At 40.3% G+C, this 24084-nt stretch overlaps 1 protein-coding gene across 1 annotated transcript in view; it reads left to right on the top strand.

The window, feature by feature from the left end:
• The window catches only part of hivep2a (HIVEP zinc finger 2a), a 104263-nt gene that overhangs the window by 67784 nt on the left and 12395 nt on the right, over positions 1-24084 (top strand). The window contains exons 5-14 of the mRNA XM_072440658.1: positions 8673-8746; positions 8831-10039; positions 10371-12151; positions 12339-12599; positions 13145-13283; positions 13362-13455; positions 13716-15315; positions 16854-17011; positions 20646-20821; positions 22333-22434. Of these exons, the coding sequence (XP_072296759.1) occupies positions 9100-10039; positions 10371-12151; positions 12339-12599; positions 13145-13283; positions 13362-13455; positions 13716-15315; positions 16854-17011; positions 20646-20821; positions 22333-22434 (5251 nt within the window). The 5' untranslated portion in view covers positions 8673-8746; positions 8831-9099. The remainder of the gene's footprint in view (positions 1-8672; positions 8747-8830; positions 10040-10370; positions 12152-12338; positions 12600-13144; positions 13284-13361; positions 13456-13715; positions 15316-16853; positions 17012-20645; positions 20822-22332; positions 22435-24084) is intronic.

The raw sequence follows: 24084 nt of genomic DNA, 5'->3' as shown, positions 1-24084 counted from the left end.
AGCGTGTGTGTGTGTGAGCGTGTGAAAGGGTTTGTGAGCATGTGTGAGTGTGTGTGAGCGTGTGTGTGTGTGTGAGCGTGTGTGAGCGTGTGTGTGCGTGTGTGTGAGCCTGTGTGAGTGTGTGAGTGTGTGTGTGCGTGTATGTGTGAGCCTGTGTGTGTGTGTGTGAGCCTGTGTGAGTGTGTGTGAGCGTGTGTGTGTGTGAGCGTGTGTGAGCCTGTGTGAGCCTGTGTGAGTGTGTGTGAGCGTGTGTGTGTGTGAGCGTGTGTGAGCCTGTGTGAGCCTGTGTGAGTGTGTGAGTGTGTGTGTGCGTGTATGTGTGAGCCTGTGTGTGTGTGAGCCTGTGTGAGCGTGTGTGAGCGTGTGTGTGTGTGAGCGTGTGTGAGCGTGTGTGAGCCTGTGTGAGCCTGTGTGAGTGTGTGTGTGTGTGAGCGTGTGTGAGCGTGTGTGAGCCTGTGTGAGTGTGTGAGTGTGTGTGTGCGTGTATGTGTGAGCGTGTGTGTGTGTGAGCGTGTGTGAGCGTGTGTGAGTGTGTGTGTGTGCGAGCGTGTGTGAGTGTGTGTGTGTGCGAGCGTGTGTGAGTGTGTGTGTGTGCGAGCGTGTGTGAGCGTGTGTGTGTGCGAGCGTGTGTGTACGAGCGTGTGTGTTTTGTCATAATCGTCTTTTACATTTCTTTTGTTTCGTATCTTCTGGAGATGTCAAGATTGTTCGGTTAAGAACAAAAAAATAATAATTGTGACTATCTTAGATTTAAAGATAAGTCATTTCATAAAGCTGGTTACACTATTGGAACAGTAATATATTAGAGGATTCCATTTTGTTCAGTTAGGTGTCAATAATCGTCAATAATCATTATATATTATGATGTTTCTTCTCAGAATAATAATAAACACTTAAGGTCGATATTGGTACATCTTTACCTACTTTATTTTCTCTTCTTTGGATTGAAGCTTTACCATAAATCCCACATAAAACCCAACTGACTCTGGGTACTATTATACATTTTTCTTACATTTTTTAAATAAGTTGATTTGAGACCAAACATTTGAACTGGTTTACAGTTTGAGGAGTTTAATATTTGACCTCTTTACTGCTCCAGAGTAAGAACTTATTTGGAAAAGATAAACAACGGAGCTAAAAGGTCAAATTGCATCTTCTTGGTTCCTGGCGTTGGAGGAACACGTGTTTCTGAAAAGCCCTCACTGCAGACCCGCTGAGCTCTTCCTGGGTTTAACCACAGCCCCCTGCTGCCCGCTGCTCCGACACACACTTTACTGCCTTGCTCAAGGGCACTGTAAAAGTAACTACTGTAGTGTAGTATTGTGTTGCTCTCGTAGTGTCTTAGTCATGTGCCTCAAAATAAAGCCGCACAATACATCGCAATCAGACCTAAATTGCAATTTTAATTGGCGCAAATATCAAATTGCAAAGGCAGCAATTATTTATAGAATAGAAAGTTCCTCTGCAAAGAACAAAATGTGTTTAATATATTTATAGAAACATCTTTATCTATAGTTTGGACCTGGTATGTGTCTGTATAGTCCAGCTACAAAATACCATTACAATTGTTTCTTATGGTCGACAAGTCATGATCAGGCAATTAAAGGTTGTAGCCATAAGGGATTTGCAAAGCACATTCGGTTTATTCCATTCAAAGACGGTTATATTTGGTTTCTAGCTAAAATAGACCCAGGTTTTAGTGGCTAGTTAAACCGTGGAGGTGAAGGAACGGTCTTTTGTAGCCAGATAGGAGTCCTGTCAGCTGGCTTCATATTACCCATACACACTTCTTTGTTTATGTCCAATCCTCTGCTAACAATGGGCCCGCTTCGAGTTTCTGCGCCGTCCACGGAGTGTGCTGCTACTTTGGGTGGTCAGACGGAGCCTAAATTATTCAAACATGTTACTAATGCTTTCCATTCAGTGATTAACCACTTTATATTTCGCCATAACAGAGCACAGAGCGAGAGAGAGAGGAGGGAGCTGGCGACCGCGTGGAATTGGCTTTGTTTTGGACCAAAATGGATCATAATGAAACAGCTCTTTTTTTTTGGAGCGGTAGCTTTGTTCACGGGAATCTGTCCATCTCCTGGTGAAACATGTCAACCGTACTCCGTCCAATGATTCCTGGCTTTCTAGAGCCATCTCAAGAGCGCCAGTTTGAGTTTGAGGTCATGCCATTATAGTGAGAGCCGTTATATATACTTCATCCACGTTTGCGAAAAAAGGTGAATGATTGAATCTACTGTAAAATAGAGAACGGGCGATATGTCGGTTCCAGTACAAGCCGATCCACCGATACTGATGGAACAGACTACTGTACGTAGAGTACAAACGGAAGAGAAATTCACTTTAAAATGTGTCTGTATGTTTACACTATCGTGCAACAAATGGTTTTATATGGCAAATTATACTTTCTGTTGTTATTATTTATTTTATTTTATTATGTATTTATTTAATTTGTGAACTGTACTTAAAATAGATTTGTTTCCCTTGCTATGCATTTTAAAATCAAAATATCAGCATCGGCAGATATCGGTTATCTGCAAGCCACACATGTGATATTGGTATCGGTTCAAAAAATCCATATTGGATCGTCCATTTCAAACTTGATTTCAATACCACAGGGATGATTAAAAACCCTCTTTTTTTAGACAATTGACTGTCAATTTTTAACACAAAATAAGAATACTTTCTGAATGTTTCCATGGGCTCGTACAGTAGTTCTGACAAAGCTCAAGAAAGATAAACTGTTGTCCTGTTTACATGATTTTTTTGTATTGATACAAATTAATATCTCGTGTCGGTACTAGTTTTAGTACCCTAGTTTTATCAACCCTAATCCTTACTGTAAAATATTTCCCTTGTGTCATTATTACTATTATTATGTTTGCATGTACCTTAAAATACTTTTACAACAACAAACCGTTTGAAACTGGATCCCAAAACTAGAAAAAACAATGTTTGCTCTGCTTTTATAAACCAGAAATCCAATTCCCAAGTGCCTCACAATATTTGCATATCCTCATCTCCAGTTAATGGAAACAACTCTATTTAATAAATATCATATTACAACATATATTCTCATCCGTTTGAAAAAAGCTGTGTGTATTTCTGAGAAGCCCAGTTGTAATCTCTAAGTGAAACCGAGGGCCAGGCCGGGGCAGGAGCAGGGCGCTGTGGAAGTAACAGAAAACATTTTATCAGCGGCTCGAAGCCAAACACAACTCAGGGCCAACTCCGACACCAGCAGCACTTTACACACATACTCCTCCACTACAGTTTACAAGGCTTATTTCTCACTGCAAACAAAGGCAACTTGGAGAGACATTAGTCATTTATGTTGGAGTAAGAATCTGACTAACTGATGCTTTTTGGCCGCAAACTATTTCAATCTTGACGTGGATTTATATACTCTATGCTTCAGCAAAGAGGTTACATAGTGCACCTTTAAGGGTAGAGGAGATGTGTTTTGTCTTCTTTCAATGGGCCTAAGTTAAAGTTCTATGTGCTTATTTGTCTTTTTTTTACTTGCAGTTTTATAATTACGAATCTTTTACAGTCGGAGCGCTGCAGCGGGACAGACACACTCTGCGAAATGGGCAGAAATAGCTTCATGTTTGTTTTGGTCCCAGAGGAATTTGAAGCTCGTGTGTCGGTCTGAGGCACCCCAGTGAGTTCATTTAGGACTGGCCTCCGCTGCAGACGTCTGGGCTCACGCTTATCAAACAAATATCTATGTAAGCCAAAGGGAAAGGACAATAGCAGAAGGATCCCAGCAAAACTAATAACTACTACTACTGCTACTACGTCAACTACTACTGATATAATGAAAAAGGTGACCTATAAGGGCAGAGGAAAGGGTTTTAGTTTTGCATTTAGATTGTAGTTTCCTGTTGTGGCCATGTGCGCTACGTGTGTTTTCAGCTGTAAAGTCTCAAACGAACGTAGTATCATCAAAAATAGGTTAGAAAAGTTTAAATATGCAACTGTACGCGCTCGTCTACATGGAAATATGTTTTACTTTGCCTGGAATGTTCCAAAGTGTGGCATGAAACTTTTCTACCTTCGTGGAGACAAGCGGGAGACGTAGCCAAGGTGAAGTTACCGGTCAGATCTGTACCATCGCATGTTTTTGAGCCATCAAAAGGCCTGTAACTGAGTGAATGCCAGATAGATGAGTTTAATGCCGCGCTGAGGAACATCCCAGGCAAAACTGAAACAGACACGCACGTGCCGGTTCGCCCACCACAAACAGATACATAGTGCACCTTTAATTCACGCCAATTATGATGTGAAAGTTACCAAGACGCTCACTAAAATATTGCCTTCTAAGTTTGCTTACATGTTGATGTTGATGCCCTGGACCAAAGTTATATTTATGACAAAATGACCAGTGTAAATGTATTGCACTCGGCTGCAGTCATAGTGAACAGTAGTTTTACACAGATTAAGACGTCTTAAGTTGTTTTTCCATATACTATAGTTAGCTTAGCCTGTGCACTTTTAAACAGAAAACTTGTGTTGCATAATTTCAGTGGTGGTCAGCTGCAGTGTGTTGAATGCAGCTTGTTACAGAATGGTATAGGTGCTAATCATGCGGCTGTCTGAGTTTTAACTATGGACTAAATATACAACGTAGGGTTTCCTCGTATCCTAGAAAACCTCTCAGTCCACACCAGATAATTGTAAGCACTTTCCAAGTTTGGAGAAGTGGCAAAGGATGTTCAGTTTTAGCTCTGAGTGTAGATTTAACTGACTGTGTTAGTGATAAGTTGCATTGGAGATGACATTGCCCTGCATTCCTGTATACTTGGCCTTCAATTTACATTTCTTGTATGATTTATTTCAATAATTTAATATTTTGCTGTGGATTAAGAAGACCTAGTGCATTTCATGTCCCTTAGTCATTTTGAGATTTGATCATTTACGCTTTGACTGGAATTTGCTGGAAAACGTTGTAAAGTTTAGGCTACGCAACGATAACTGCAAAAACTGATTTTTGCAGCGTTAACGTCCCCTGCATCCATTTTTCCCTCTGGTGCAATCAGGAAGACAATACAGAACTATAGATAATCTCACCCCACTGCAATAACTCTCTAAAATAGCACCAAAAAGCACTGTTTTAATTGAACGTTCGATTAGGTTTGTTTTATTTCATGTGTTCTGGAGGGTTGTGGATGGTGTTTGTCTGAATAAGCCGTGTTAAAGACACATTTCTTCTTTTTCTTGGAACAGAGTGGACAAATAAAGTTGGATTCTATTTAGTGTTGTCAAAATACTAAAATTAAAACTTGATATCAATACTAGGGAATTGGCTTGGTGCTCTATATATTGATTTTGATACATCAATAATAAAAATAGAGTGACATTTTGAACCTAAAACAGTCACAGACACTTTTTTATGTTTCAATTTGGTCTTATTCTAGGTCTGATCAATCACATTTAGTCTTGTTTATGCGATTTGTTTGTTTTTTGTTCAGTATTAATACCTAATACATTTCTTTAGTTTTTTTAAAATCAGATTTTTGATACTTTTGACAATAAGATTGAAATATGAGATTGTTTTTATTAAGTCTCCTTGTATTATTGCCCTTTTCTGATTTATCTCTTTTTACTGAGTGTTTGGTGCTATATTTAGGCATACTGTATCTTATGTTTTGACCTGCTCACTACACCGCAAGCATCTTATCTCGCCCTCTAACCCCCCCCTTGGACAAACCCTGCCCCCACACTTTCAATACAGCCCAGAGCCTTGTCTCTCCTACCACAGGAAGTAGTGCAGGTATATAAATACTGCTTTATGTAAGTCATTCACCATAACACAGTCTCCCACTCAGTGCTATACAGACCTGCTGTTACAAAACAAACGCCAACCAGTTTAAAAGTGGATTGCGTAAAACTCTGTAGTAAATAGAACAAAATGCCCAAACAGCTCTAACCTTGGTGAGTTCTTCTCTTCCTGAACCATTCATATTATGGATTGCCTCTGCATCCATCCAACCATATCCCCTACACTCCACTATTAAACGTCTTCCTCTTGGTCACATGTCCTGAAAGCTCAGTCCTTTGACCAATATTCACTTTCTGTCCTCTTTCCCTGTTGAAAACAATCTCAATCTGGGCACATCTGCACCACAATCCCTGAACTATTGCTCACATTCCCATTGTGATCAAGGCTCCCCCCCAGTTTTTGATTACAACACAACAGAACAGAAACATCTAAGAATGTCCTTTTTTCCATTAAAGCGTAACTTATTTACATTCTCTGTAATGTTCTTTTAGTTAACTTTTAGTTAATCGTTGTCATTAATCATTTTTACTCAATTGTGTTTCAATTTAAGTGGCACAATTATATTCTCATTGTTGCTTCCTTATTCTCATCATTTGAAAAAGGAGAATGCTTTCATAGTAACCAATACAACCTTCAAACTCAACATAAGAATGGCATGTTCAAGAATCTTTTTTAACTGTTAACTGTAAATTTCTATCCTTGTTTTGATCAAACTTCCCTATCCACGGCCTGCTTTGTATCAGATGTGGGGTTGAAATGGGCCAAAGTTAATTTCCCTGCTGCGAAGAATGTGAAGTGTTTTGCTGTGTGGTTATTTTTAGCTCTCACTTTGGGCCAGAGACGTCACCAAGTCCTGCTTAACCGTGTTGCAATGGGTTTGTGTGAGCGACACAGGGCTATTTTTACAAAGTGCAGTGAGGAAATACGCGGCATAAATGTGCACTCTCAGCAGCTGCGTAGAGTTATCGGCCTCTTCCTCTCCCAGGTGTTCTGTGGTCCCTGAGACGTTACACTGTGGAAACATACAAGAGTTTGTTAGCACTGCGGCACTAGCAGATGCCACCTCTGCAAAGTACTTTGCCTTTGTTCACGCACTTCTTCTGCAAAGTTGGATTTGGATATAGTACAGTAAATAGAGTCATGCAGGGGTTTGTAGCAGTTGTTAATAGATTTTCAAAAGGCACTTCTTGCCCGTAATTTTGAACCAATAGAACAAATATCATAAGATGTACCGGTAAGTACTAGTGTATTGAAGTATAGTTTTAGAATCTGTAACAAATTCACTATGTTACTTGACAAAATATTGCTTTACCAATTGGAAGTTTATGAAGATAATACTTTAACCTTCACCATATTGCTACCTTATAACATAGTGTCACTGTAATGTTGTCTAGTTGGAGTTTGTAGTAAAAGTTCTGCAAATATCACCAATAGTAGTTATGGTACATCAGAGCTAGCTGTACTACTAGAACTTTTGCGGTAATATTAGCAGCAGTGTCAACATACTGTAAATACTTTGGCTATTGCATCATTGCACATCCTATAAACCATTTCAAACTAGAAATAACTGCTAATCCTATATTTTCCTTTATGTTCCAATAACTATGTCTTGAAAAAAAAGAAAACAACAACAACCACAGAGGAAGCGAGGCCGGGTGCAAGCTCTAACACTGATCCTCTGCTCCTTGGCCTCTTTGCCCGCCTCCACACATTATGACTGGCGAACGTCACTTCCCCGGTGCTATTTTTAAGCCTTTGTGTCTTTTTAGGAACAGCGTGGGTTTGCATTGCACCAGTGAGTCATTGAGTGAAGGGAAGGAGGGCGCGAGGAGGAAATGGGCAGAAAGCAACACAGATGGGAGAGAGAAATAACCCTGATTCTAATGGCACCTGTATTATACCCCTTATACAGTCTTTGACACGTTTGACAAAAGATGTTGGCAACTTCATATGAAATGTAGTGTAGTGATTTAAGGCCATACCACGTGAGAAACCCTGTCCCATAACCTCGTGGACTGATGTTGGTCAGTAATAGTAGAAAAAGCTTCAGTTGTAGTCATCTGGACTCATTTTGAAAAAATAGACGTTTCGACTCTCATCCAAGAGTCATTGTCAATAACAGAATTTAGGTCGAGAACTCCGATATTAATACTGTTCTGTGGTAAGACCCGCCCATTGGGAGGAGCCTTCCTGAAGTAGAAAGAGTTGTTTGTTTCAACAGAAACTCCCCCTTGTATCTACCGAGCTATTCAGAATCTTAATGGGCTATTAGAAACCTCTTTGTCTTTGTGAGACCCTGGCTCAACCACCCTGAGTACCTGATTAGCATCTGAATGTCCTTGTCCTGGTCCTCTACCTTTCCAGGGGTTCAGTAACCCATTATAAATAACAGGAAGATTAAACCTTAGCCCTCCATTTCTGTTTAAAGAAGGTCTTTCTTTTTTAACAAAAATAGCTTCCTTGACTCCTCTTTCAAACCTTTCTACTTCAGGAAGGCTCCTCCCAATGGGTGGGTCTTACCACAGAACAGTATTAATATCGGAGTTCTCGACCTAAATTCTGTTATTGACAATGACTCTTGGATGAGAGTCGAAACGTCTATTTTTTCAAACTGAGTCCAGATGACTACAACTGAAGCTTTTTCTACTATGGAACACGCCTGGACGAATGAGGGATTACACCGACGTTGGTCAGTAATGTTGTTTTCAGAGCATAGAAACAGATTTGACAACATTGTGCCGTGTAAACATAGGGATATTATTTCCCAAGTAACCTTAATTTGAGAATTTGTCATAAAACATTATTTCCCAGCTGCGCTTTGTTGGCTTGTGTTTATCTAACGCTATGACGGCTTACTTTTTTTTTTCTCGACTTGTAGATTTCCTCTTGAACAAGCTGAATGACTTCTGAATGAACCAATCGTGGATCTACTTGCACTTTTACGCATACAAGGTTAGCAATTTGGGAAATATTTGTTGTTGTAACACATTTTAACACACAACCTAATTGGTCCAATTTTCTGTCTTCTTTTTATAGATCATTTACATACTTTGACTTTGAAAAAACTGGAGAAATCATCATGTTTACAATATCACAATCAGAGAGCCCCTTTGCTTATGTCATCATTTAATGCCCTTGTGTTTTTGCTCACCCATACTTTGGTCCGGTACGGCAATGGACCTGAATTGAACTTGGCTTTAGCCCCAAAACCTTGAGCTATGATGTTAATGAGCTTTGGGACTTTTTAATTACCTTGATCCTCCCAACTTTCCCCCTTTCTCAAACCTAAGAAAGAGCATTACACGATGGATGCTCAGGAGCCCGCTTCCGGTGTTGGGCAGAAATGCCAAAGCAAAGAAGCAATGAAGGACAAGGCCACTTTGCAAAGGAAGTGGGCATCAGAACCCACATCCACCAAACGAAGCACTTTTGCCGATCCTGAGGCTCAAAACAGGGAGAGCTTACCTTGTGGTGCTACCGGTGGATCTGTGCCACGACATAAATATGGAATGATAGGAAATACTGGGAAAATGCTACCGGGACAGCCCACAATGGGAGGTCAAGGGCAAGAATTGCAAGGACCATATGGGCAAGGATTTCCGAGGGGATATGCCTACCAGATGAGTCAACAATATCCACAACATCCACAAACAGAGCAGCGATTCTTGTCTGGAGCCAAACCCCAGCCAGGACTTGAGCCTCATGCTTGGCCCTTTGCCGGACAGCTCCCTTCGGATGAGTTATTTGGGCATCCAGGGCATACGCAACCGCATGCATCTGGAGCAGGACGTTTTCCAAGGCAAAAATCACCAAGTTTACCCAGTTCTTTTGGGCAGTATTCCCAATCTGATTCTTTAGAGGAGAGTCATGGCAAGAAAGACCAGAAGCCAAAAAAGCCTGGGAAGTATATATGTCACTATTGTGGACGAGCTTGCGCCAAACCAAGTGTGTTGAAAAAGCATATCCGATCACACACAGGAGAACGACCGTACCCTTGTGTGCCATGTGGATTCTCGTTTAAAACTAAAAGCAACCTTTACAAGCATCGCAAGTCCCACGCTCACGCCATTAAAGCAGGTCTGGTGCCGTTTTCGGAGTTGGCCGCAGCTCGAGCTGGGGAGTTGGACCAGGTGTCTCCGTCAGGGGAAGCAGAAGTGCACTCAGATGGAGAACAGAGCACAGACACTGACGAGGATGTGGTGGAAGGAGCGACGATGCTGATGGATAAAGACATGCAACATGCAGGTAAACTTGGGGTACTGGGTTGGGTTCACTCTATCCAAGACAAAAATACAAAAATTAAAAAAAAAACAGAAATTTTGTGCTTTTGTTATTCCCGATTAATATACATTTTAGAAATAAGAACAAGATTTCATTGTAGTAAATGTATTTGATCTTAATTAATGCATCTAATTAGACCTGATATTACTTGGTATGCCTGCCATAAAAATATGAACTTCAAGAACATACATTTTCTTATTTATTTGGCTCCATCAGACCCGACCGACTCTACCATTCTGTTTTTTATGTATTTATTTATGCAGCATCCCTCAACCCTTGTCCGTCTTGTCTTTAGTTGGTGTGGAACCAGCCTATGCAGACTCGGCTGAAGAGCTACCCATGGGAGCGATGAAAGTGCCTATCCTGATTGTTCCCAAAGCTGGAGCTGTCCCTTCACCAGGAATGGAGTGCCCCCCCTTCCAGGACATCAAAACTTCACACCACATGTTGGGTTCTCAAGCTGGGGGACGGGTTCACTCTCTGGACGATTCCCCCAGCATCAAAAAGTGTCTAGCCATGAGCTTAAAAGAGAAGAAAAGTCTAGATTCAGACCCCGCAACCCAATCACTTAACCTTTTGAGCCCGCATAGCAAAGGCAGTACGGACTCAGGGTACTTTTCCCGTTCTGAAAGTGCAGAACAGCAAATTAGCCCTCCAAATACGGATGTAAAAACTTACGAAGAGATAATGTTTGGTAGGACATGGTACTATCGTCCGAATTCCCGATCTAGACAGTCTATAACAGTAGGAATGGCTGTTGCAGACCTTAACACTCTAGCTAGCTTAAAGCAAAAAGGTGCTATTATTGACATGGGGAAGCTAACTGAAGATATATGTTTTAGTAGTGATGTGGGTGTATCTGGAGACCCAAAGCAATATTTGACTGGACCTTGTCAAAGCATCACCGGACTCCTCGAACCTCCATCTGAAACAAGTCACTTCATTAGAAGCAACTCAATGCCAACTCCGTCACCACCAAACCTTAGCGTCCCGCCTGGAATCCGAGGCAGCCACTCTGTTGACGAAATGATGCCCCCAGATGAGGTATTTTATCCATCTACGCTTCGAATACTCAGGAGACAAAAAGCATTTGAACATTCAGGCAATGAAGCACATGTCGGGGACGCAATGGGTAGCAAAATGGTTGGCTTGCAAGGTACTATGCCAGATCTAGCGACAAGGAAGCGAAGAAAGGCTACTAGTGTAGGTGATGAGGAGGATAGTCCAGGGCATTGCGATAGTAGCTGTAGCGGTTCAGTAGAAATGGCAGTTGATTATGAATTTAAAGGTAGTCTTGATGGTGCAAGAAGTACCCCAACAGGAAAAGGCTCGTTCCATAGCCAGTCTGATAGCTTTGATACATGTGCCAGTATGTGCTCTGAAGACATTGCACTTTTTACAGAGTCTGAAGTTCGTAAAGCTGCTGGGAATGTTATATCTGTCATCCAACACACCAATTCACTAAGCAGGCCAAATTCTTTTGAGAAGTCAGAATCTTTTGATCAGCTATCATATCAGGATAGGCCTCTAGTCAGCCAGTACTCGGAACAATCAGACAATGACATTTATGAAGATGCTTTGAGTCCAGAATCGGCTTTGTTTAGGACAGAAAGTATGGATCAACAGGTGCAAAGCGATAGCGACTTAGCTTCACATTCGTCGTCATCTGCAGCACCCTCTCCTGGACAACCTTATCACATACCGCACAAGTTAGTCCGTCAACCTAACATTCAAGTTCCAGAAATCAGGGTAACAGAGGAGCCTGATAAGCCAGAGAAAGACTCAGAAATGCCTGCGTTTAAAGAACCAGACAAAACACAACCCCATCAAGAAGAGTTTCAGTTGCCACAAAGGAGCGATACACTGTCCCAAATGCCGTCTGAGAAACTCCCGCCCAAAAAGAAGAGATTAAAGTTGGCTGATATGGAGCACTCATCAGGGGAGTCCAGTTTTGAGTCGACCTGCACCAGCCTGTCCAGGAGCCCGAGCCAAGAGAGCAACTTGTCCCACTCGTCATCGTTCTCGATGTCGTTTGATAAAGAAGAAGCAATCAAGTCGATGTTGCCAACCAAACAGGTATGATTTAACAATTCTCCAAATCGCTTCATGCTACACCTCCTAAAATATCGTACTCATTAGTATTCAACCAGATTTTGGGAAGGAAAAAATATGATTCAATGGTCTAGGCCCGCTTCTCATGAAAAATATTGTCTACTACAATTCTAGAGCTCTTAAGTTTGTGTTTTCTTTCTATTTCAACAAGGATGACTCCATGGCCAGTGCCAGCGGACCTAAGCAGTCCGAGTTTCTCACAGTACCGGGCAGTGGTCATTCCAGCCACCACCAGCAGAGGGAGATGAGGAGGTCTTCGTCAGAGCAGGCTCCGTGCACTTTACCATCAGAGTTACCAGAAATGAGAAGCAAGTCATTCGATTATGGAAGTTTATCCTCTTCACGACAGGGAGAGGTTTACTCCAGTGCCTCTGCCATGAAGGAGAGGAGAAGAGGATTTCTTGTCCGACAGGTAAATAGATGCAATAAACTTACTGAGACTTTCACAACATATTTATAATGTAAGTCAGTTGTAAATTACTGTCAAAGATGTGTCTATATATCTAGAGTAAATGTAATCATCCAAGTGTAGAAGCTTGTGGGACTCCTCTACAAACAAAATTTAAGCTTAAAGCATATTACTGTAAATCAAGTGAGGCCTTTCAAATGGCTTTTTGCAGAACAACTGCAGAAAGGTAGGCATCTGGACAGTGTTTTTTTAAATCAAGACATTTTGGCTAAAATTAGCTGAAGCCCATCCAAAAGTAATTTTCATTCTGAAGGAGCTGGCCTTAGAAGCAAGAATTTACTTGCTTTGAGCTAAATTAGACCCTCTTAGCTCATCGAACGCTTTGGATTTTACAACATTGTCCAAAACATGTAGTATGTGGATTTTTTTTCTGCAAGGGATCACCCCTGGATGGATGAGCAATTATATATTTAAATAAATAAAAATTAAGGAGCAAAGATGTTTAAAACTGAGGATTGTTTTTCAATGCATTACCTGTGCATTTTCAGGCTTCACTGAGTGTCTATCCAGAGGCAGTTGTACAGGAGTCATCAGAGATGAGAGAGATGGCGATTAAACAAGAAGAACATGGGTCTTGGTGTGCTGCCCCCGGTGGCGATGTCATGAGGAGTAAAAGAGGTGGCAGCGGTAAGCTCTAAATCAATCCAGTTTCTAATCCTCAAATATCTTTTGTTTTTAATTAAACTGTTTTTTTCTTGTACAAAGGTGTGGGCCCTCATTCTCACCAACAGCATGCCCAGTACATACTCGAACAGAGCATCAGTGAGGACAGTCTGCAAGATGAACCTCTCCATGTCAGGTAATGCAAAAATAAATTCAAGCATTTTATCTGTAAGGAACAATTCTTTCACAGGGCCAGAAAGGATTCTATCATAAAGTCTTTGTCCTTTTAGTTCAGTTCATATCTCAAAATACCTAAATCTAAACTGCTGTTCTGGTTCTACACATTACGTTGTCCTTACAAATAAAAATTTAAACGTTTATTTTTTTACTTTGATACAGTATTCCACATCTGCATTGCTTTCAGTTCCTCACTAGCCTTCTTTCTCTTATTTCTAGGCCACAACACTATCGCCTGCAGACCCAGGGATCTTCTTCAGAGGGAGAACATCAAGAGGTCATGAATAAGGACATTATCACATATCCAAGTGGCCCACCGTTTATACCCTGTCCACAACAAGGCCTATACCTGGGACAAGATGGTGGACGGATGCCCAGACATCAGTTGGCCATTCAAGCGCAACAGCAACTTCAGAAATTCCACATTCGCTCTCCTGGATATCCCACCCACAAAAATTCAATCCACGATCAACCGCCTATGGATACGAAAGTGGAAACCTCTCAAATGTATCCTGGGAGCTTTTCATCTCGTAGTTCTCCGCTATCCCATCCTCACTTTGCATCTAAGACAAGCCAATCCACCTCCACTGGCAATCCAATGCTTTTGCAACAGATCCAGACAGTATTTGCCACTCAAAATGCAAGCCCACAAGCCTCTCTACCGGGTATGCTAGTTCCTGTTCGCATACACACCAATGTGCCATCGTTCGGTAGTGTTATGTACACCAGTGTTAGCCAGCTAGTAACTTCACACGACAGTGGGCCGCTAATCAATCTTGCTGAAAACGTACCTCCACCTGTTGCAAGCAAGCCACCTTCAGTTGGAATTTCTGGCGGTATCAGCGGTCCTGGATTCAACTTAGCGCACTTCCTTGGACAAACTGATCTTTCTGCATTAAGAAAGTCCCCAAATTTAGCATGTCTTAACACAGGAATCCCACTTTCGCTAACATCAGGGACTGTTTCTACAACAGACGCATCCAGTTCAGCTGTTGGAGGTAAACGGATGCTATCACCGACCAGTTCTTTGGAGTTGTTCTTTCAAACTAAGCATCAAAAACGGGTCAAAGAAGAAAGAATGTATGGGCAAATTGTCAAGGAGATGAGCGCTGTGGAGTTGAGCGGTACCGAATGCAAAGCCAAACAATACAACCAATCAAGTGAAGAAGTTGACGAATCAGAACGAATGTCCCAGTCTCCTCCTTTAGGTGATGTGCCTACCAGAATTTCCATCCCTGTTAGATCTTCTGTACCGCAACCTCCAGATTTGCTTCGAGCTGAAAGTTTTACACCGCCTTTGCAAATTGTTACCGTTCGTTCACCCAAAACCTGTGGCAGAGATTCACCAGAAGATCTCGATATTGACGTTTCCAATCCTAGCCCACAATCGATGGCGTCGAATGAGGGAGAGGATAGCGATAGCCCCAAGAAAACCGGTGCTAAATCCCCCGTGAGCATGCAAGTACAGCTTGCTGCTAACCATAATATTGAACAGACTTTGCCAATGACAGATGCAGCAGACGCCCATCAGCTTGTCCAGTTCCCAAGCTTAAGAACTCTTAGCAAAGTTAGCTGGTGCTTTTTGAACTACACCAAACCAAACAGCAGTCCAGTTAGCGAACGTAACTCTGTCTATAGTTCCTGGTGTGTTAGTTCCTACAATCCCAACCCTCTAAATCTTAGCACGAAAGTGGCGCTAGCTCTGCTCCGGTCCAAACAAAAGAGATGCACAGACTGGATGTTCACCACCGCAGCCCTGTCGCCTCCAAGCTCCGGGAAGCTGGTCTCGTCTATTGCCTGGAAGCTACGATTTGATCAGGTAATTTTTCCACTTAAAGAATTAAACTTGAAAATTGTTATTAAAGGCGCACAGCGGTTACTTTTCTGGATTGCCTAGATTGTTCCACATTAAGACAATACATGTATCTATCTTGCTTTTATAAAGTTTTTGGTGTTTCTACTGCTTGAAATACCTCGAAAAACCTGCATTCTTACTGTGAGAAGACTTAACTCTGCACAAATCTGAGCTATGATGTTTCCGGCTTGATTTTACATCAATAGATAAGTGTAATATGCCATACTGTGTAACATTCCAGGAAAAGCAATAACATTTCAGTGGAAACATGCAGTTAACAAGCACTAGAAAAGTTACATAGTGCATCTTTAAATGCGTTGAATTTGTTTTTTCATGACTTGATGGGTGTGTTTTTAAAGGCACAGATTATGGTCCCATGCCGGGTCCATTGTGTTTGGATTATTTGATTTGCCCAAATACAGACCACTACAAAAGGGTAAAGGCCCAAATGAAAGTTAGAGGTGTAAATTGTAAGTTGTATTTTTTCCTTAAAGGAATAATAGAGGATTTTTTTGCCAATTGGAGAACTCAAGCGACTGCTAGTCCATTTTTAAAAAGTGCGCATGCGCACTCTCACCCCCGTGCAGAAGCATGCATCAGCTCTGCTGCTACACGTGCGTTTGTTTATTAGCGCAACGCATCGCATCTCTCGTTTCCGCAGATTTCCGTCTCTTTTGAGCTCGAACACAGTCTTTCGCTGTCGTCATTTTTGTACTGTACACCGAAGGACCTCGCTAAACACACACCAGCATATCAACCACGCATGTGCAGCCAAGGAAACATGCTGCTATGCTGGGAACGAGGCTGCAGGTGTGCAGTAGGACGAAAGGGATGATTGATATGTGGGAGAACTAATCGGCTGTCCACGCCACAAGGATATAGAACATAATAACTCATGCTTAAAAAAAAAGAATCATTAAATCCTTCAAATCACATACACATACTGGGGCCATAACAGGTGGATTAAGTAATCTTTGTTTGATCGATATCCAACAATAGACCAAGACCATGTGGTCTCACACAAGCAAAATCTCTTTGAACAAAATGAAATAACTGCACTGCCTGTCCAAAAAAGGGGGGCAAACGCTAATATTTCACAGGACCGCCTTTAGCTTTGATTACAGCACACATTCACTGTGGCATAGTTTCAATACGCTTCTGCATTATTAAAATGTTTTATTCCATCCAGTGTTGCATTATTTTTCACCAGTTGATCTTGTATTGATGATGTGAGAGTGACCACTGCACAAAGTCTTCTCCAGCTCGTCCCAAACACTCTCTCGGGTTCAGATCTGTAGTAGATTCGTTTTTGCTTGATGCCACAATCACCACATAATTTCCATGACTTCCACGATTTGTCCACATGGTTGTTTCAGAAATTAGAAACCACTCACTGCATCCTTTGGGTTTGAATGCCGTGTAGCTGAAAGATTTTTTTTCAGACAGACAGTGTATGATAACAGTTTTTTTCAGTAAATTTGTTTTGCTATCTGTTTGTCCAGTTGAAGCCAGAGTTGATGCCGGTTGATGTGAGTAAATTTGGGAAGAAGATGAAAGGAGTGGTTTCCTGGGATCGGTCCAAAGAAGAACAGGGAGAGAAGGAAGTGTCCATCAAACCGCCCACCGCAGAGCCGACCCGGATCAAGATCTTTGAAGGAGGGTAAGTCAACAGCACCTTAAACATGCCTTAAGCAATATATAGTTCAGCCGTTTTTAATTTGCAACTTTGCATTTTACAAAATCTGTTCAAATAAATACAAATATTAAGCTATGACCAAACTGACACTAGGTTTATTCTCTAATATTTGTATTTGTATTTGTATTTTGTATTTGTTCAGTTGAGACTCTCTGTAGAATTATTAAATGTGCTTTATGTAAGTTTTCTGGAGGAGAGTCCACCACTTGCTTGTTTCCATGGAGATGTAATTGGAATGTTCCACAGTATGGCGTTAAAGAGGTTAAAAAAACGCCTACTGTAAGAATGCATGTTTTATCATTTTTCTTGAATTATTTTATGTATTTTGTTTTTTCAATAAATAGACCAAACCAAATGTAATGCCGTACTGTGGATCATTGCAATAATATTCCCATGGAGACAGGCCAGTGAGCCTTTACAAATGTTACTTAGTGCCACGTTTGGTTCACAGTGAAATTGAAAGTGATGTTGAGTGACTTAACATAAGCAGGTCAGGTATATATTTCATTGTTTGCCTGAGAAAAGACTGATGGCACATGATGTGGACATGTGTTTGGATAAAACGCAGGCTTTTCATCGTCTTGTCTGGAAAACGTCTCCCGGACAGTTTGTGATTGGACAAAATTGAACCTTGGTCAACATTTTGAGGGAGACAATCTGGTCTGTTTTTATGGTTGGTTACAGTATGATGCTCAAATACCTAGACTGTTGGTTAATGTCCATTTTGAGATCATATATGACAATCCATAGCAATCAACTACTTTTCTTTTCAACCACCTTTGATATTCTTTTAATATGAACACAATCATTACCAGATACTAATTGATTATCAAAACTACCGGTAGATGCCCATCAATACTGAATAAAATATCTCTTTCCTGAATATTTTTCAGACTTATCTACACAAGAAATAGTATAGGACAACATGGTATAATTAAAAAACTACTATTATATTGTTTGAAAAAAAAAAAGTGTTTGTATCATGATTGTGGTTTCAAAAACTGTACCAAGTATCCAGCCTTTTCCTTTGCACTAAAATCCACTTTAAAATGTTAGAATCGAGACAACGCTACTGGACACAGACAGAAAGAGCTCATAAAACCATTGAGTGAAACACAGTAAATCCAGTATGAGGTGGTTAAAAGTACAAGCCTGTTTAGTGGTTACATTTCTTGAGTATCAAAAATGTTTTATAGCCAAAGTCCAAGGCTGGTGAATAAAGCAGACGGAGTAACATGCGAAGCCCAGCCGCACGTCCCATACACAGTTATTAGAGGCAGCAGACAGTGAAGTCATCCTCCCATAAGGACGCACTGGGAACTCTGGATCTAACGCCGCAGACCTGAAGGGAAATCTATCAGACATGTTTATGCACGTGACTTTTATGAAGGTGAAAGTTATATGGAAGTAGACAAAACACTGGGGGTTGTGAAGCAGACCAGAAAATCACACAAGTGTAATTTTGTGATTGGATTCCAGGGAAACATCTTGTACAGGTCGAGTAGCTCCTGTTAGAATACAAAGCCAAGTGTATATGGTGTAATCACGTACATTAAAACAACTTTTCTGGTATTTTTTAACACTAAACATGAGGCAAAGAGTAAGTAAATAAGTAAACAAATCAACAAGACACATGACATCCATAGAAAATAAAATAAAATAAACGTCACAGCGCATTTACAACATAACAGTCCCATTTACTTTCAAGGTAATTGTTTCCATTTTACAAAGGCCAATTATTATGTTGGTCCAGTCGTAGATTGTTTGTTCAGTTCGCGTCATCCATTTCTTTGTTAAGGCCTTTTTCCTTCTGCCAGAAGTGTGTTCCAAAGGTTTCCATTTATTGTGTCCACGGCAGGAGTTTTGAAGCCCAAATACACTGTTCTGAAGTCTGAAAGTGTTTCTGAACATTCGGAAAAGTCGAACTGTCCCAAAACACGTGGTATTGACGGTAACCACGGTTTCTCTGCGTTTCTGTAAAATGCCAAAATATATTTTTCTAACTGAATTATTTTGAAAAGGTGAAACAGTGAATACAATCATCAAAACAGTGCATTCATATGTTTTAGCCAGCTGTATTGCAAGTTTTGAAGGTGCTCAGTGTAACTTATTCGATGGGGGAACCAGGGATTTTCCTTGACTGTTCCGTAATATAGCATTAAACTTACCGGTATTTATCTTGCATTTATTCAATTACTAGTATTTTCATTGCTAAAAAAGTAGCTTAAAAATCTGCATTCTTACTGTGAGCAGGGTCTCCTCTCAAGCAGAAAAGCAGATGGTGCGCGTTCAACCAGAAAAGTTACACAGCGTTAATTGTACCAGCACGATATGATATTTCTCATTTAAATGCTTCTACTTAAAACTCATTATGATGAATGAAGAAACACATGCAAACTGAGGTCTAAAAAGTTTGTTCAAGTCCTCAACACATCTCAGTGTAATCTATTTTATATTCTCACATTCCGCCACAATAAAACACAAAATAATTATAATTCAGTTTCAGACCTGGCCACAGCTGTGTCAACATCTTGAGTTGGAGGTATTTCCCATTTCTTCAGAGGAGAAGGCTGTAGTTTAGTTTTCATTCAGATCAATTTGAAAAAATATGATACTTGACCTCATAGCAGCAGACAGAACAGGAAATGGCACCAGCCCACCGTTTTGAAAGTTTTACCAAATTAATGAATGTCTGGATGCATTCTTACTTTGTGGTTGGAGATACTTTATTTAAAGTTAACAGCAGCGGTGGTCCAAGTACAGTCCAGGCATTTTATTCCTCATCCGACTTTAATGTCTTTAAAAGATATGAAGCAGAATTTGTGTGTGGACCTCAAGTCGTGGGTGGATGAAATGTTGAATTTAAGTAGGATATTACGTTGTCTGTCACTAAGGAATGCCTAAAGGAACACTCCTGGTGCAATGTTTCCTCTAACAATAATGATTAAATACTCACGGATTGATGGAAATAATATGGCAATTGTCTGACTACCACTAATCGTAGTCATTAGTCACATTGATCGTGGGTGAAGTGTCTTGCCCAAGGAAACGACAGTATGCATTGCCAGCAGGTTAAATCAAACTATTGTTTCAGTGAATGGGCAGATCAATTCCATAACTGGCATTTGAAATAACCTCCATTTTAGACTTATTTTTGCTTTATGATTGAGATCCCTGCTCAAGGGTCTTGAACGTTGGTCTGATGTGATGAATTACTCAACACAATAATTACTATATCAAGTTATTGTTCAATCAATAATGTTGGCATAAAGAAGTTTCAATATTATAGTTTTTTTCTTTAGCAGTATATCATATTTCGATTGTAACAGGCCTAACCAAAGCACCACAAGCAACAAAGTGCAAGGGCATTTATATTAGTTTTTATTTATTTATCTCGACACAACAAAGTTCATCCTTTAGATTTGTCCATAACACACACACAGAATACGTTGCAAAAAAAAAAAAAAAAACACATTATCTTTACTATTTAAAACCTTCAATAAACATAATAAAGGGCGTTCGGTGCATTTTTTTTTGGCAGAAGACTTTTGATTGAAACAAAACCACCCTCACCCTCCTGTGTTTGTCTTCGTTGCAGGTACAAATCTAACGAGGACTATGTGTACGTTCGCGGGCGCGGCCGAGGGAAATACATCTGCGAGGAGTGTGGCATCAGATGTAAAAAGCCCAGTATGTTAAAGAAACACATCCGCACGCACACGGACGTCCGGCCGTATGTCTGCAAGTACTGCAACTTCGCCTTCAAGACAAAAGGTAGGACACAAGGATAAAACGTATGAAACAGAAACTTCTGAGCTGAGCAACTGATTTAGTTTGGGTGAAATAGAACAGAAGAGCAAAGACGATCAAAACAAAATCCAGCATACGTCAAATTGAAATAGCGAAATAATACTGTTGAAAAATTACATTTTTATTGAGATTCAGTCTTTTCTTAAATGTTGTTTTTGTAGCAAGAGGAAAAGCTTGTGGTTTTGAGGAAGGTTCAGACTACGAAGAGAATTAGACTATTTTTGTGTTAACTGGTATGATTTAATGACTTAAAAAATACGGTATCTATTGTTTATTGTCTTTAAATTAACAGTCAACGCCATTTTATTTGTTTTTAAGAAGACAAAATTCATGTATGAGAGAAATTTGTAGCAGCCCAAACGACGCAAAATAGGAGAACAGTAATGATAGAGTTTGCCATTTGTTTTGTTTTTGATGTAATGATTTGAATGAATGAGACATGTTGCTGACAATGTATGTGCTTTGTGTAATTCACACATGTTTGAATAATGTTTGTTGTCCTGCATTCGAGACACCATTGCTCTGAAAAGTCACCTATCTTCGATACACGGAAACCAAACTGAGCAAAGAGGTCGTACAGAGTGGTGGCTCACTTTGTTTTTTTAAAAGCAGCCTAAATCTACTCCACAGTTTTGAGCTCGAAATCAATGGACCCGTTTACATAACTGTTGTTCTACATCAATATTGTGTTCTAAAATGAACAAAATGTAAAATAATTGTCACAGAAGAAAGCATAATACGTCTTCTTAGAAATATGCTGATACATGAACCGACAGGGGTGAGCTGAAGCGGTGGCACGTTGTGTCCCTGGAAAAGAAACTTTCCCCTAATGGCCCACTCTAGTCAGAGTGATATTGCAGCTTGCGACAGGAATGACATCTAACGTCTGCTAAATCAAAATGTGACTGGTTCGCCATGGTAACCCCCGAGGACAAAAGGGCGCACTCAAACGTGATCAATCCCACTTTCATCTGTGACGTTTGTAAATTGGCTTGTTGTGATTTTCCCATGTGACAAAGCGTGACATCACAGACTTAATTAGCTTCCCAATCATTATTTTGCAATATGCTGCTGGGTTATTACAATTTTTTTTTTTTTAAACAACGTTGGCATCAGCATCTTTTCACAAGCTGCGTCAACACCACTGCTTCTCGTGACACTGAAAAACAACGCTATTTTTAATCATATTTGTCTGTCTTTTGTGTAAGTGCGTACAATTGAATGCCCTATATTTCGCAACCGTGTATTCAGATCCGCATTCACTAATGAACAAAACATGGCTGTGTCTGTGGTTGGAGTGCACTCTGCTCACACAGCACACTGACCCATGATTTTTGAGATACAAGAAAACCATCCTCTGTGTTCGTCCATTTAATTACTCATTAAATCATTAATGGTACAATTATATGTCATTTGAAAGAAAGTCACCGTCCACATTATGTTTGGTGTTAAAATCGTGGTGGTTTTTTTTGCAGGAAATCTGACGAAACACATGAAGTCGAAGGCCCACATGAAGAAGTGTCTGGAGCTGGGAGTGTCCATGTCGTCAGTGGAGGACACGGAGGCAGATGAAGGAGGTGAGAAGCACGGGAAACCTTTGACTTCATGTTTTTGACTTGTATCAGCTGATTTTGCCCCAGGACCTCGAGACAATACATACTTTGTGCCAATAATACAAAGTCTAGACACAGGTTTGCATGTTATGTGAAAATAAAAGTGGAAAAAAAGTCTTCACTATAATGAGTAGAAGTAACCAGGGGTGGACAATGTATTTGATTTTAGATAATATCATGAATGTTGTTATGAAGAAATACAAAAAGAGCTGATTGAGAATAAACATTTAAAAAAGTTGTGTTGTTAACTTTCAAATAAGGGAATAAAGTGATCATTCTGAATTATATTGATTCATTTTTCACAGTTGTCTGATAATTAAACCTCGACTAATACGTTCAAATGTTTAAACACATTTCTGTTGGATTGACACAATATTGTCTAAATATCAGGACACTTATACTTGTATTAAAAAAAAATATTGAGAGATACATTTTTGCCAATAATTCCCACTCCTTGACGTAACCAGGAGTTATTTAAAGGTGCACTATGTAACTTTTCTGCTCCTTCACAATAACACATTTTCAGGTGCAATGTATTGAAGAAAATATGCCTAAAGCAGGATTATCCCAAAAAATACAATGAATAGCTGAATAAAACATTTTTAGTTTTGACCCATGAGTCATACAAGTTATTCATTCAACCGTTTACTGCTCGAATTACTGTTGTACAGAAAAATAACAGAAGTAGATCAAAGAAAACGTGCCCACCATCTGTCATTTAGTGAGCCATCCATGACGACGCTGTTGCTTTGCCTTGAATGTCCCACACCATTAAAATCATCTGTCTTGGATTTATTCAATTACAGATCTTTTTATTCCTAAAAAACACACACACACACACGTTAAAAAAACATATATTCTTACTGTCGCCTCTCCACAAATCTGACCTGTAACTCTGCCTGGTAGTGTCACCTGCTTTTCTCCATGGATACAAGTGTAAAGCAAAAGCATCTCCACGGAGACAAGCAGGTGGTGGACCCTTGACCAAAAAGTTACATTCTGCTCCTTTAAAAGTGTAAAGATCTGCTGGAACATTCGCATCCATTTTCTCCAGACATCACACACTCAACCATCTGAAAATAATTACGTCTTTTAAGAAACGATAAGAAGGGAAAATGTGCTCAGTTCTTGCTCATTACAAAAAAGTCAAGTTCAAGTCATGTCCTCCCTCCAAGCAAAAAAACAAGGTGTTCTCTTCTTTATTCCGCCTGAACCAAACAACCCCCGAACGTTGCTGTGGTTCACAAACAGGTTCCTCTCTGTAAAATCCTCCGTTACACAACATTTACCATCAGCTCTGTGTTAGCCTCTGTTTTAACTCTGACTCGGGACCCCCGGGGTGAATGCTGGTTCTCTGTTTAATGGAACCCAAAGCCTCAGAAGAGGGTTCAGAAGAGCGAGCCTGAGTCACACATGTAAATAACTGTGGTCAGATAAAACGCCTGTGGAGAGGAGATAGTAGATGTTAAAGATACTAAGAACAGCGTTATATCTCCATGGTGACAAGCAGATGGCGGACTCAGACAAGTTACATCGTTTTGTGCAGTTTGTTGGTTGGTTTTTTGGATCCGTTCTGGTTGAGTTGAGGTCTGGATTGGACTTTTTTGTAGATAA

The sequence above is a fragment of the Eucyclogobius newberryi genome, unplaced genomic scaffold (genome assembly GCF_026437365.1).
Source record: "Eucyclogobius newberryi isolate DKJ021-1_F unplaced genomic scaffold, fEucNew1.0.hap1 SCAF_1, whole genome shotgun sequence".
Classification (NCBI taxonomy): Eukaryota; Metazoa; Chordata; class Actinopteri; order Gobiiformes; family Gobiidae; genus Eucyclogobius; species Eucyclogobius newberryi.
The sequence above is the reverse complement of the archived record's forward strand: the minus strand, read 5'-3'. Positions and strand labels throughout refer to the sequence as shown.